General features: G+C 37.2%; 1 protein-coding gene across 4 annotated transcripts in view; it reads right to left on the bottom strand.

Annotated features, from left to right (window-relative positions):
* LOC136877813 (probable G-protein coupled receptor Mth-like 1) overlaps positions 1–12,912 on the bottom strand; it is an 84,565-nt gene that overhangs the window by 34,578 nt on the left and 37,075 nt on the right. For 3 of the 4 annotated variants that reach the window (XM_068228541.1, XM_068228543.1, XM_068228544.1), the window contains one exon: positions 12,455–12,627. In XM_068228541.1, the coding sequence (XP_068084642.1) occupies positions 12,455–12,627 (173 nt within the window). The remainder of the gene's footprint in view (positions 1–12,454; positions 12,628–12,912) is intronic. The other variant, XM_068228542.1, reaches the window with a different exon arrangement.

Below are 12,912 nucleotides of genomic sequence, written 5' to 3'. Positions count from 1 at the left end.
AGAAAATTGTAAATTTCTCCGTCATGTGAAGAGTAAGGTAAATTATGAACATAACGAAAGTTGTTTATAATGAAGAGACGTTTCACGTACGGTAAACGAAGTTTACAGAAAATCAATAGTATAAGAGAAAATAGAGGAAAACCACTGTGGTTTTCCTATAAACACCCCGTCTATTCAAAGATTTTAAAATTATATGCATATCGGAACCTTTCCTGGGATGAGTATACTCTAAATATGAAGTTTGGCTGAGATCTATCCAGCCGTTTCGACGTGATGATGGGAAAACCACTCTGGTTTTCCTATAAACCCCCCGTCTATTCAAGGATTTTAAAATGATATGCATATCTAAACCTTCCCCGGGATTAGTATACTCTAAATACAATGTTTGGTTGAGATCCATCCAGCCGTTCCGACGTGATGGTGGAAAAACCATTCTGATTTTCCTATAAACCCCCCATATATTCAAATATTTTAAAATGATATGCATATGGAAAACTTCCCCGCGATGAGTGTCCTCTAAATATGAAGTTTGGTTGAGATCTATCCAGCCGTTTCGACGTGATGGTGGAAAAACCATTCTGGTTTTCCTATAAACCCCCTGTCTATTCAAGGATTTTAAAATGATATGCATATCAAAACCTTCTCCGGGATGAGTATACCCTAAATATGAAGTTTGGTTGAGATCTATCCAGCCGTTTCGACGTGATGGTGGAACAGACAAACAGACAGACAAACAGAAACAATTTTATTTATCCCCGCCCAAAGGAGTCCTATGAGTGCCTTACACAACAGTATATTTTTTTCCCAGATATTAAGTCTTATTTGTACCTATTTTGGTTGACAGCTATGCCCAAACGTACATGCATAATCTCACTGCTCTAGAATCCTGGAGCTGACGTTGCCATGGTTACGGCAGTTCATTTCTTTATCCGATTCCTAGAGCAGGGGTAGTGTGGTGCCAATATCTCCGTAACGGTTGGTTTTAGGGCCTTAAAACATGGTTTTCGGGCCCGTAGGGCTTACCGAGTTTTGTTCTTTGCGTCAAGAGGATTAAATTGAGCTTTGTCTCGTCCTTATACGACAATTTCGATATTTTGCCTATAATAGTATAAGAGAAAATGGAGGAAAACCGTTTTTCCTATAAAACCCCCGTCTTTTCAAAGATTTTAAAATGATGTGCATATCGAAACCTTCCCCGGGGTCAGTATACTCTAAATATGAAGTTTGGTTGAGATCTATCCAGCCGTTTCGACGTGATGGTGGAACAGACAAACAGACAGACAAACAGACAAACAGAAACAATTTTATTTATATATATAGATATATCTATATAAATAAAATTGTTTCTGTTTGTCTGTTTGTCTGTCTGTTTGTCTGTTCCACCATCACGTCGAAACGGCTGGATAGATCTCAACCAAACTTCATATTTAGAGTATACTGACCCCGGGGAAGGTTTCGATATGCACATCATTTTAAAATCTTTGAAAAGACGGGGGTTTTATAGGAAAAACGGTTTTCCTCCATTTTCTCTTATACTATCATAGGCAAAATATCGAATTTGTCGTATAAGGACGAGACAAAGCTCAATTTAATCCTCTTGACGCAAAGAACAAAACTCGGTAAGCCCTACGGGCCCGAAAACCATGTTTTAAGGCCCTAAAACCAACCGTTACGGAGATATTGGCACCACACTACCCCTGCTCTAGGAATCGGATAAAGAAATGAACTGCCGTAACCATGGCAACGTCAGCTCCAGGATTCTAGAGCAGTGAGATTATGCATGTACGTTTGGGCATAGCTGTCAACCAAAATAGGTACAAATAAGACTTAATATCTGGGAAAAAAATTTACTGTTGTGTAAGGGACTCATAGGACTCCTTTGGGCGGGGATGGAAAGGGGGTGAAGAACGAGTGTAAAAATCTATATAAATAAAATTGTTTCTGTTTGTCTGTCTGTTTGTCTGTTCCACCATCACGTCGAAACGGCTGGATAGATCTCAACCAAACTTCATATTTAGGGTATACTCATCCCGGGGAAGGTTTAGATATGCATATCATTTTAAAATCCTTGAATAGACGGGGGGTTTATAGGAAAACCAGAGTGGTTTTCCCACCATCACGTCGAAACGGCTGGATAGATCTCAGCCAAACTTCATATTTAGAGTATACTCATCCCAGGAAAGGTTCCGATATGCATATAATTTTAAAATCTTTGAATAGACGGGGTGTTTATAGGAAAACCACAGTGGTTTTCCTCTATTTTCTCTTATACTATTGATTTTCTGTAAACTTCGTTTACCGTACGTGAAACGTCTCTTCATTATAAACAACTTTCGTTATGTTCATAATTTACCTTACTCTTCACATGACGGAGAAATTTACAATTTTCTGCTGGTATCATGCTCTGCATTTAGTGACCGACAGACCGACAACGAACCTACAGGTTACCATGGCAACGTCTCTGACTGCATGCCAGTAGGGAAGTAACGTATTGCCATTTTCCTCATCATGCTTTTAAATTCGTGGTTGTTCCTTGGGTAGATGGCAAGAGAGGCATCAATCGGCTCATCTGCGGGATATTGGCGGAATATCGTTGGAGGTTATAACCGCCCTCGAATAGATTAAGTAATAACACCATTAGTCATCTTCATATTTGTTTACCTAAGAATCACTGAACCTAAATTTCTCCTCTGTTAGCGCTTTATTATATCCATAACTCACGGCATTTATTTATTTGTCGTTATCCGGCTGTCCTCAGTTATAATCCATTTTCTATTAGTTTCAACATTCTTAACTGTATTATTTTCTTCCTTAATTACGCCGTATGTACGTGAATGCTAGAAACTACTGGATGCATTTCCACCAAGATTCGTATTTAGAATACACCTGTCCTTGATAGGTTTCAGGGCAAATATTGTTTCTAAATCCCTGAACTAACTGGGGGTTTATACGAAACCGAAACAGTGATTTTGCACTTCCAAAAAATATACACAACAAAAGTTTATGGAAGTCTACCTACCTTGGTAGAAATTAATGTCTAAATCTTTTTTTCTCATGTGCATCATTTCGATACGAGGATCAATAAGGGAGATATCATTAAAGGACCGTTTTTCTGTACAAGTCCCATCGGACTTAACTCACGAGCGGGTGCGTGTAAAGCGTATTCCTTACAACTTGAAAACTACTGAAGACATTCGAAACAAAATTTATATTTAGCATCCACCTGTCCAAAGGTAGGTTTTAAACGTAAATAACATTTCATGTTCCGGAATGGACTGGCGGTTTATAAGGAACCGAAATGGTGATTTTACTCTTCCACAATATATACAGAACAAGACCAACCTGACTGGAAATCGACCAAACCTGATGGAATTCCACCTCTAAACCTTTTTTTTCATGTGCATTTTTTCGTCAGGAGGATTAATAAGGGAGATATCATGAATGGTCACTTTTGCAGGTTAAGTCCAGCGGACATAGCCCAAAAGGTGTTTTACATGGAGCAGATTCCTTATCTATATAAATCAAATCGTAACGACTGTGTACCTCTACACTGACTATTTTGGCGAAATTTTCGTACAGCTTTCCGTTTAAGGGGTAATAATAACAATCTCCATAATTTTTGATTTCCTGAAAGTCCTAATTTTTACCCGCCTCGCCCAAAATCCACATTGTGGCATAATCTGCCAGAAGAATAAGAAGATAATTGAAATTTGACAAAATTATACGTTTTAGCCTGTAACGAATGAAAAATCCTATATCATTAAATTTTTCATTTTTTATCCCCGAAGAATATCGCAGGCAATTTTAATGATGGTGCAGACCTTCGGAAATTCCTATCACGTAACGGATTGCACAATCTCCGTTCAATTTGGAATGATCTACAACCTTGGTCTTATGACTTTATGCCGTATCTGTATCCCTTTTACGTTTGATTTTTCTCTATTAATCGATGTTAAGTCAATTTGGAATTTTCACATGCATTATTCATACTTTCAATTACTTATATGAAATACAGAATCATCAAACTCTTCGCGAAAATTGGCCCACTCAGTAGCCATATGTGAGCCAAATGCTACGTATGTAGCTGTCACATTATTATCCGAAAAGTAATGTAATGTGAGATGATCTTACAAAACCTTTACCCTGTTCCACGTTTCTAAATCTGACCCAAGAATAGATGACATATCATTGGACCAGCCATTTAGGCCACTAAATCCGGCGTGTCGTATGGTATAATCCTTTGTCGATATGACGTACGTTTAGTAGCAGTTAATCTGTAAATGAAGGTCTTCAATATTGTAAACACGCATATACTTTCGTATGTCGATCTATATATATTCACTGATGTCGATTTAGCGATCGAGAAAGGGTCGGTCTGCTATTGTAATCAGTACTCCCCACACCGACTTTGACTGGCAGTAGGAAAGGGTTCCTTCTCCAACTCCTGTGTAACTGTCATTAGTAAGGAAGGCCTACAATTGTAATGAATAGTTCCCTTCTCGATTTGACTTGCAGAAGGTAAGTGAGCATGCAGTTTTGTTTAAAACTCCCCTACCCGATTGTGTTTGGCAGTAGGCAAGGGTGCCCGCCATTATAAAGAAATGTACTCATCTAAAATGTGACTGGCATTAGGCATAGTGGCCTGCTATTTTGATGGAAACTCACCAACTTGGTGTGACTGGCAGTACGCTGGCTGGCAGTAGGAAAAGGGGCCTGTCATTATAATGATAACTGCACAACTCAATTTCGAGTGATAGTAGGGTAATTGCCTGCTATTATAATAAAAACTGTAATCTGTCTGGAGGTAGGAAAGGGGGGCTGCCATTTTAACGAAAACTCCCCAAATCGATTCTGTCCGCATAGTAGGCAATGGGGCCTGCAATTATAATGTAAACTTCCCAACCTGATTGTGAATGCCAGTAGGCAAGTGAGCCTGCCGTTATATCACAAATCCGTAACAAACACTTTACATTGGAAACGTACGGGGACCTCCCCATGCTCTTTCTCGGATAACGCTAAGAGACATGCAATTTTAAAACTATCTTATTTACTGCATGTACACTATTTACTTCGATATTCGAATACAATGTAGAATACCGTAGCGAAGCACGGGTACATTCGCTAGTATATATATAAGTATACACAAAGAGCCGTTGGCTAAAATATTTTAGTGCTGCGTAGTTGTGTAACCTATGAGCAATAGTGGCATGTGGCACTGGCACAAGCATTTTTATAATAACAAATGAAACAGGTACTAAAATAATGTAGCCTAAGACCGTGATAAAGTACGTTCAGAAGGTTTCATTGTGGTATTTATGAATATGTACTATTCGAATATTAATAGAGCGCAAAGTGATATTTAATAATAATAATAATAAGAAGAAGAAGTAGAAGAAGAAGAAGAAATAGAAGAAGAAGAAGAAGAAGAAGAAGAAGAAGAAGAAGAAGAAGAAGAAGAAGAAGAAGAAGAAGAAGAATTGTTCCTGGGATTCCGTGCTGGACAGAGGTGAAGGGAGGCGCGGGCATGAATGGCTCAAGATAGGATAATCAGAAATTTAAAACTTTAAAATTATTATTATATTCCTTTCTCAGCTCCCTTTTTTTTTCCTTTCATCGGAAATAACACTTTACAAAATTCAGGCACAAAAATCATAAGATGGGTAACAATTTTAGAATATCGAATAACAACAACCTTGAACTTGAGGCTCACTAATTATTTATTCTCCAATGAGCGCTGAGGCTCCTTTGAAGAAACAGTCAAGGAGACGACCCTCCCAATTTCGTTAACAGAGTGTTCATAATACACAATGTTTCAAGGGCACCTTTTGCTCAGCAAAATTATCTAGAAGTCTAGGAGACTATTCTCCGAACATTTCACCATTACAGCCTTCCAAAGGCATCCTTCAACATTAACACCCAGAGCGTCTTTGCACTATAAACTTTACATTTACAACAAAATGTCCCGGCCTATCAAAGGCACAACCTACATTATTAAAATTCCAACAGTATTTACTGTCTTATATGCTCAACAGTGTAACATATTTACACAGAATGAAATAGAATTTCACAGGGGTATTGCATACCCAATCTACCGGTGGTTTGTGGAAAAAACAACAGGTTAAATTTACTGTCCCAAATATCGAAATGATGTGGAGGTGGGCACTTTCACTCCTTGAAATTTGCAATTAAAAGATTAAAATCCTATTTGGGCTTCTGGCCCGAAGTTACACAGGCTAAGTCTATACTACTGAAGTGACTAGATGGAGAAAATTTAAGTTACACAAGTAACATACAGAAAACGGTTACAAAGTCATAGTCACCTCAAAGTCAAGTTGATAGGGAACTCGAGAGGGTGTCACACTCTCAATTCCAGAATTTCGGCTAAATTCTTTTGACTAGTTTGAAAGTTAAATTTTACAAAATTACAGTTACATTAGTAAAGTTTGGAAACTTTCCCCTCGAGCTAGCTTTCAAAGACTATAATTTCTATAGGACTGCCATTACCTTGAGCTTCTGGTCTGCTCGATGATGGACGAGGTCCACGCGATGAATAAGACAGCCTGGCCTAAACTGTGCCAGCTTTTATACCCAAGAGGAAGATTCTAGAGAGCTTTTGGCTAAGGCCCGACACACCCCCAATTTCCATTGGGTAATTAAATTGTTATAGGATAAATGTAATTGACTAAAAAATAAATACACAACATTTTCTATTGGCCAACATGTTAAGATGGCGGGGAGAGATCGAAGTATTGACAACTTAACATACCGAAAACAAAGAATAATCAACTCAGTGTAGTAAACCTTGGAATAAAAATCACTTAAGGATTTTAATTGTTCCTCTTCACACTAGAGTGAATAATTTTTTGGTAGAGATATCTGCAGAAAAAAGTCCACAATTCTTGCGCTAGTTGTTGCGAATTTTAGTTTTAAGATAGCATTTTGCACGCGCTTCATTTAAATAAACGGGGCGGGTGTACCATCCGGTACAATAATAATATTAACATACATAATTTAAAATATCAATAATGTCAAACGTGAACAATTTTGATAATTACTCCCCCTTAACAAAATCATGCGTACACCACCGCTCCTACGTACGTAATACACTGAATTCCAAAATGAATTTGCTATTGTGTAGTATAGTTATTAACTGAACTGTAAATCTTTGCTTGGCCGAGCTGAGTGGCTCAGACGGTTGAGGCGTTGGCGTTCTCACCCAAAACCTGGCAGGTTCGATCCTGGCTAAGTCCGGTGTTATTTGAATGTACACAAATAAGTCAGCCTTGTGTCAGTAGATTTGTTAGCACGTAAAATAACTCCTTCGGAACAAAATTCTGGCAACTCGGCGACTCCAAAAACCATCAAAAAGTAGTTAGTGGGACATAGAAACAATAACATTATTATTCATATTTCCTTGGACATTTTACTCCCTAACATTATTTCTCCTTTAACCGAGAGAGTTTTCACTGGTAATGCCCGGAAGAGCAAACCTGTGTCGTGCGGCGCATTGAAAATCCTCTAATGTACACAGTCAGAAATAAAAGTGTGGCCTTGGTTTACACTCATTCTCTACACTGTAATCGTCCAGGCTCCTTCAGCCATACTTTTACGCGATATCACTCGATATCAAGATTATCCGCCATCGGCAATTATTTATATGACATATTTATTTTAACTTCAATCATTTGTAAATAAGGCTTTTGGAATCATATTGTATATATTAGAACATCATTTATTATTTAAATTATTACATTATGTGGGCTAGGAATTCATTATGTATTGTAAATATGGTCAATGTTGAGACAGAGTTGTTGTCATTTCATCTCATACTTGTGTACCCGGAAATGTTATTCTTGAAGCGGGGAAGTTGGATGAGTCACTGGGTTAAACTCATGAGCACAAGGCACTACACAGCTACCCGCGTGCAAGGCTAGCAAGCTTCGATACTCATCGATCATCGCCACGCCTACCGGTTACATGCCAAGAATGAAGAGAGTGAGATGATAATGCGATCTACGAATCAGATGCTTCGTTATATTGTGATTGGTACTGATCTATTACCAAGAGTGGGGGAGAGCCCGGTGATATATTATCTAGCGCGGAGCAATCCTCGACTCACACAGTCACACATCACTACGAGAACGTCAACTACTTTATTGATTTTTGAGACAGTGAGTGGTCGCTTGGAGACATAGTTATTTTTCGTACGTTGTGTTGTCGCTTCAACACAGTACTTAGCTGCTATGATGCTGTCGGATCTCCGTGAGACGAAACAAGCTTACGGCTTGTGAAATATTCAGTAATTATTCTGGACGAAGAATTAGTTTAGTTCAAGTTCATGGCATTTGGTACAAGTCTGTATAGTATCAGTAGATTAGCTAAGTTGGATTGAGATTTCTGCTAATATGGAAAAATTCTTATCTCTGAATTTTCTCCTTCTACGATCAACGCTGATCAATTTTTACAAGTATAGGGCCAATGTCTAATTTAAAGACTAGGCAGTTAGGGAGTGCTAGTCTAGATAGCCAAAATCACATCACGGAAGGAAGGAAGGATGTCCATGGAGTGAATTCTACAACAAGAAGAGGGGGCGAGTAACCAGGGAACACAGATGACCTCAACGGAAGCTGCAATTGGTAAGCTTCAATTAGATAAAGCAAGCAACAGTAAATTCATTAACGTAAATTCTAACTTCCCTCCAAGCTTAAAGGAACTTTTCCGATTTATCTCAGTTTTTGTATAATAAATTCATTTGTATTTTATATTGCGTTAATTTTCTTTCTTAAGCGAAACTTCATGGTTAATCATTTCAAATCCAACCCCTGTGATTTAAGTATAAGTCGCTATGCTAGTAAATATACATTTTGCTTTATAGTTTTGTTTAAAACTGTAACGCTGGCGCCCAAACATTACATAGAGAAATGGGAAACCATGGAATGTTAATTGATTCTATTTGCGTTGCAATTTGCGGGCAAGCCACATATAGTTTATTTGATATTCATGTGCCCCCAGGTAATAACTTTCGTCTCCACTAATGAGAAGCTTAGAAGAGCGAGCAGTTACAACACTTTCATCCACCTCCATGAATTCACTATAAAACTTCATTCCACGAAATGTTGTGTCCCTTTATGATATTGTTTAGCAATCCTGTAGACGCTTTTAAATGATACTTTCCAGGATATTTGGCAATTGTGACAGCTTCAGTTTGGAACATCGAACGGGGTATGACAATGTTTTTGATCTTTCAATGCAGAATAACTCTCACTCTGCCTCGCTAACTAGCCCGTTACTTTGGACTTCCCTTTTGCTCTGACCGTTTTCTAGAAACACTCATTATTTTATCCTTAAATTTTGCTCATCGTAGATCTACGAATTTCCACAGTTACACCGCTACATACATTCCCGCACCGAGGTCTTTCCTTTTTCTTTAGCTTCAGTATCTGTCACTTCTCGTTTGACGAGAATGTCACGTAATGTTTGGCTTTGTTACTCGCTTTTAGGCATAAATCAACTGACTGACTCCATGAAGTCTGGTTGTGAGTTTCAATAATACAAAAGTTCCTCTCATTTTTAATTACTGCTTTGATGGGGTGAAATTTCATTGGGGTAAACACACAAACGAGATTGTAAATAAGGATACAGCTCTCTGCACACGGTTATGAGGGTACTGGGGGATTGTAGTAAGGATATAAAAGGCAGGCCATATAAGTCTCTGGTAAGACTCCAACTAGAGTATCATTCCAGTGTATGGGATTTTCACCTCAACTATTTGATACGAGGACTGGAAATAATCCAAAGAATTGCAGCACGATTTGTTCAGGGTAATTTCCGACAAAAGAATAACGTTACGAAAATGTTGCAAATTTGAGTTAGGAAGACTTGGGAGAAAGTAGGCGAGTTGCTCGACTGAGCGGTATGTTCCGTACTGTCAGTAGACAAATGGCGTGGAATTACATTAGTAGACGTATAAGTTTGAGTAGTGTTTTTCAGAGTAGGAAAATTCACAATTTGAAGATAAATATGAAATTCAAGAGGGCAAGTTAGGGAAAATATTAGTTCATATAAAGAGGAGTTAGTGTTTGGTATAGTTTACCAATGGAGGTGTTCAATAAATTTCCACATTCCTTGTAATTGCTCAAGAAAAGAGTACATAAGCAACAAATAGGGAAACTGTCACCTGGATAACTGCCCAAAATGCAGATCAGTTCAAAATTTTATTTCTCCTACAAGGGAAAAGATTATTGATTCTTGTTAACTAACGTGCCCTGAATCCATACCTGTGTTGAGATTTTCTGTATCACGTCAGATATTTTCTAATTTTGAAAGTAAAATAGAAAGCATTAAAATTGTCAAAGTCCGTCTTAAAATAATACATATATTTTAACAAGACAGCATACCTGCAATGACTGCATAGGTATTGATGGATCTAGAATCCAAGTCTGTATTCATATTTTCTCTATCGTGCCCGGTTTTATGTAATGTTTAGAAATATAAATGGAAAACTTCAAAATTTGAACAAGAATGTCAATAACGTCAAATTAGGTATATTATTTATAAAAACGTCTTTTAACAGCGCAATATAAAATTCGAGGGTATAGCATTAACTAAGAAACATTGAATTATATTAATAAAAAGGACTTACAGCCTTCCAGATGTTCAGTTTGTTGCTCGAAATGTTGCACCGTTTTGATGCCCTGCTGTGACTTTGAGATGTACTCTTTGAACACCAGCAATAATCCGCTTACTTTTTGCATTCCGCTTTGCCCTGGTACCTTATTTCCATTGTTTTAATATCTAGATAAAATATTTCACCCTTTCTTTCAAGGAATGGCATTTATACAAATGTAGAAATAAATCGAATTTTTAAGTGCCCTTCTAATATTAAACAAGAAAAATAATTATAGGAAGCTTTGTTCATAATTTTTAATTTCAGATCTTTTATAAGATTTTAGTGATTACATTATGTCTAATTCCAGTTTTAATGCAATAATAATAATAATAATAATAATAATAATAATAATAATAATAATAATAATAATAATATAATTGATGTAAGGACATGATGTTACGAAACTACAGATTGGCTTTACATGTAACTACCCATAGTGGGAAAATGAAAAGTATAAACAGTTTCTCTGTAGCAAAATTTTTGCATATCAGTGTTATGGAAGAAAGTTTCCTTACCATACGGAATTAAAAACCATCTTATGCGATCTTATAAGAACATCATTAGATGCTCTGAGCTTCATTCTGGAGATGGTGTGTTCGAACCCCACTGACGGCAGCCCTTTCCGATCCCATCGTCACCATAAGACTTATCTGTGTCGGTATGAAGTACAGACAATTGTAAAAAAGAAGTATTATATCATAAGAATATGCGATGAAATATAATATAATATAATGTTATTTATTTATTTATTTATTTATTTATTTATTTATTTATTTATTTATTTATTTATTTATTTATTTATTTATTTATTTATTTATTTATTTATTTATTTATTTACCGTATTGATTTTAGTGCTTGAAATATCCGAGGACTTGTTTGGATCTCCAGGTGTAAGTTACTCTGTTTGACAACAATGGGCGACCTGCACGTCCTGGTGTGAGATGGTAATAATGACGTAGGAAGAGAGAGATACCTATTATCGACATATAAACTACTCCAGTCGAATGACACCAAGTGGTCCGTTCAAGGTTTAATGACTCCATCCGGTCATCAACAGAGTCATGTGACTTTAATCCATATGTACACTGTGGAGAGGTCTGAAATTAAATGTACGCTTTTGCCACGCAGTCTAGTAACTCGAAATTGTATGCCATCACCCCTCCTACCCTATCGGCCAACATTGTGTTGGTGATTCTTTTTAACCAACGGGACTCGAACCGGCTAACCACGCTGTCAGACCATGCAGGCTTGACGCCTTAACACGCAGGGCCACCAAGCGGGCTAAATATAATATTACTTCATGTCTTCAAGATACTTTACTCTGTTTAAACATTCCGTTGCTATTTTTTGACAGATATAATATTTTTTCATCTGTATCTAGACACAAGCCACAGAAAAATGTAGCTTCCGCGGAAGTCTCGGTATAATTCATGGCAGTGGAAATAGAAAAGCAGTCGAGGTAATGACATAGAGAGAACGACTAGTGCGGCTGGGCTTCATGGAAGATTTTAGTCATATGACCAGTAGTTATGCAGTACCAATTTGTTGCCAAGTGCAGAAGGCAATGGAAAATTACTTCATTCCATATCTTGCCCAGTAAACCTTATTAGAGCGCAGTCAACCGTATAACTGTATTGCCTTTGATGTGCTATTTGAGGATCCTACCAGCCGACAAACAAACAAACAAACAAACAAACAAACAAACAAACAAACAAACAAACAAACAGAAACAGTCAGACTCTTCATGAAATACTATTTACAACTAGAGCATAATCTGTTACTTACCGTGAAACCAACAATGTTCAAGATTAATATCTGGCTTCAAGAAATCTCTTGGAAGCGTAACCCAGAAACCTAAGATCGCTGTCACCAGTGTGATGATCAGAGGTCCGCCCCAGCCGTATAAGGAATACAGTAAGAAAGTTGTTCTACTCTTGCCACCATTGAATCCTCGACCTCTGAAATAAAGAATATTACTAAAATGCATGAATGCACTTTTTCCTACATTAACGCCGGAAAGTGGCTTTATTACAATAGGCTAATGCTACTTCACTACTCAACAAATTTGAAACTTTTCCCATAACATTAATAAAATATTCTGATCTTAACCAATTTGCATGCGCTGAATACGGAAATGACAGTGTAAAGTTCGTAACACGTCACGTTTTTGTGTTATAGAATTTACTTGATACAATGAATAAATCAGGATTTTTGATCTATTAAATTACTTTGTTCTTATTTTT

Source organism: Anabrus simplex, chromosome 7 (assembly GCF_040414725.1).
Source record: "Anabrus simplex isolate iqAnaSimp1 chromosome 7, ASM4041472v1, whole genome shotgun sequence".
Taxonomy (NCBI): Eukaryota; Metazoa; Arthropoda; class Insecta; order Orthoptera; family Tettigoniidae; genus Anabrus; species Anabrus simplex.
The sequence above is the reverse complement of the archived record's forward strand: the minus strand, read 5'-3'. Positions and strand labels throughout refer to the sequence as shown.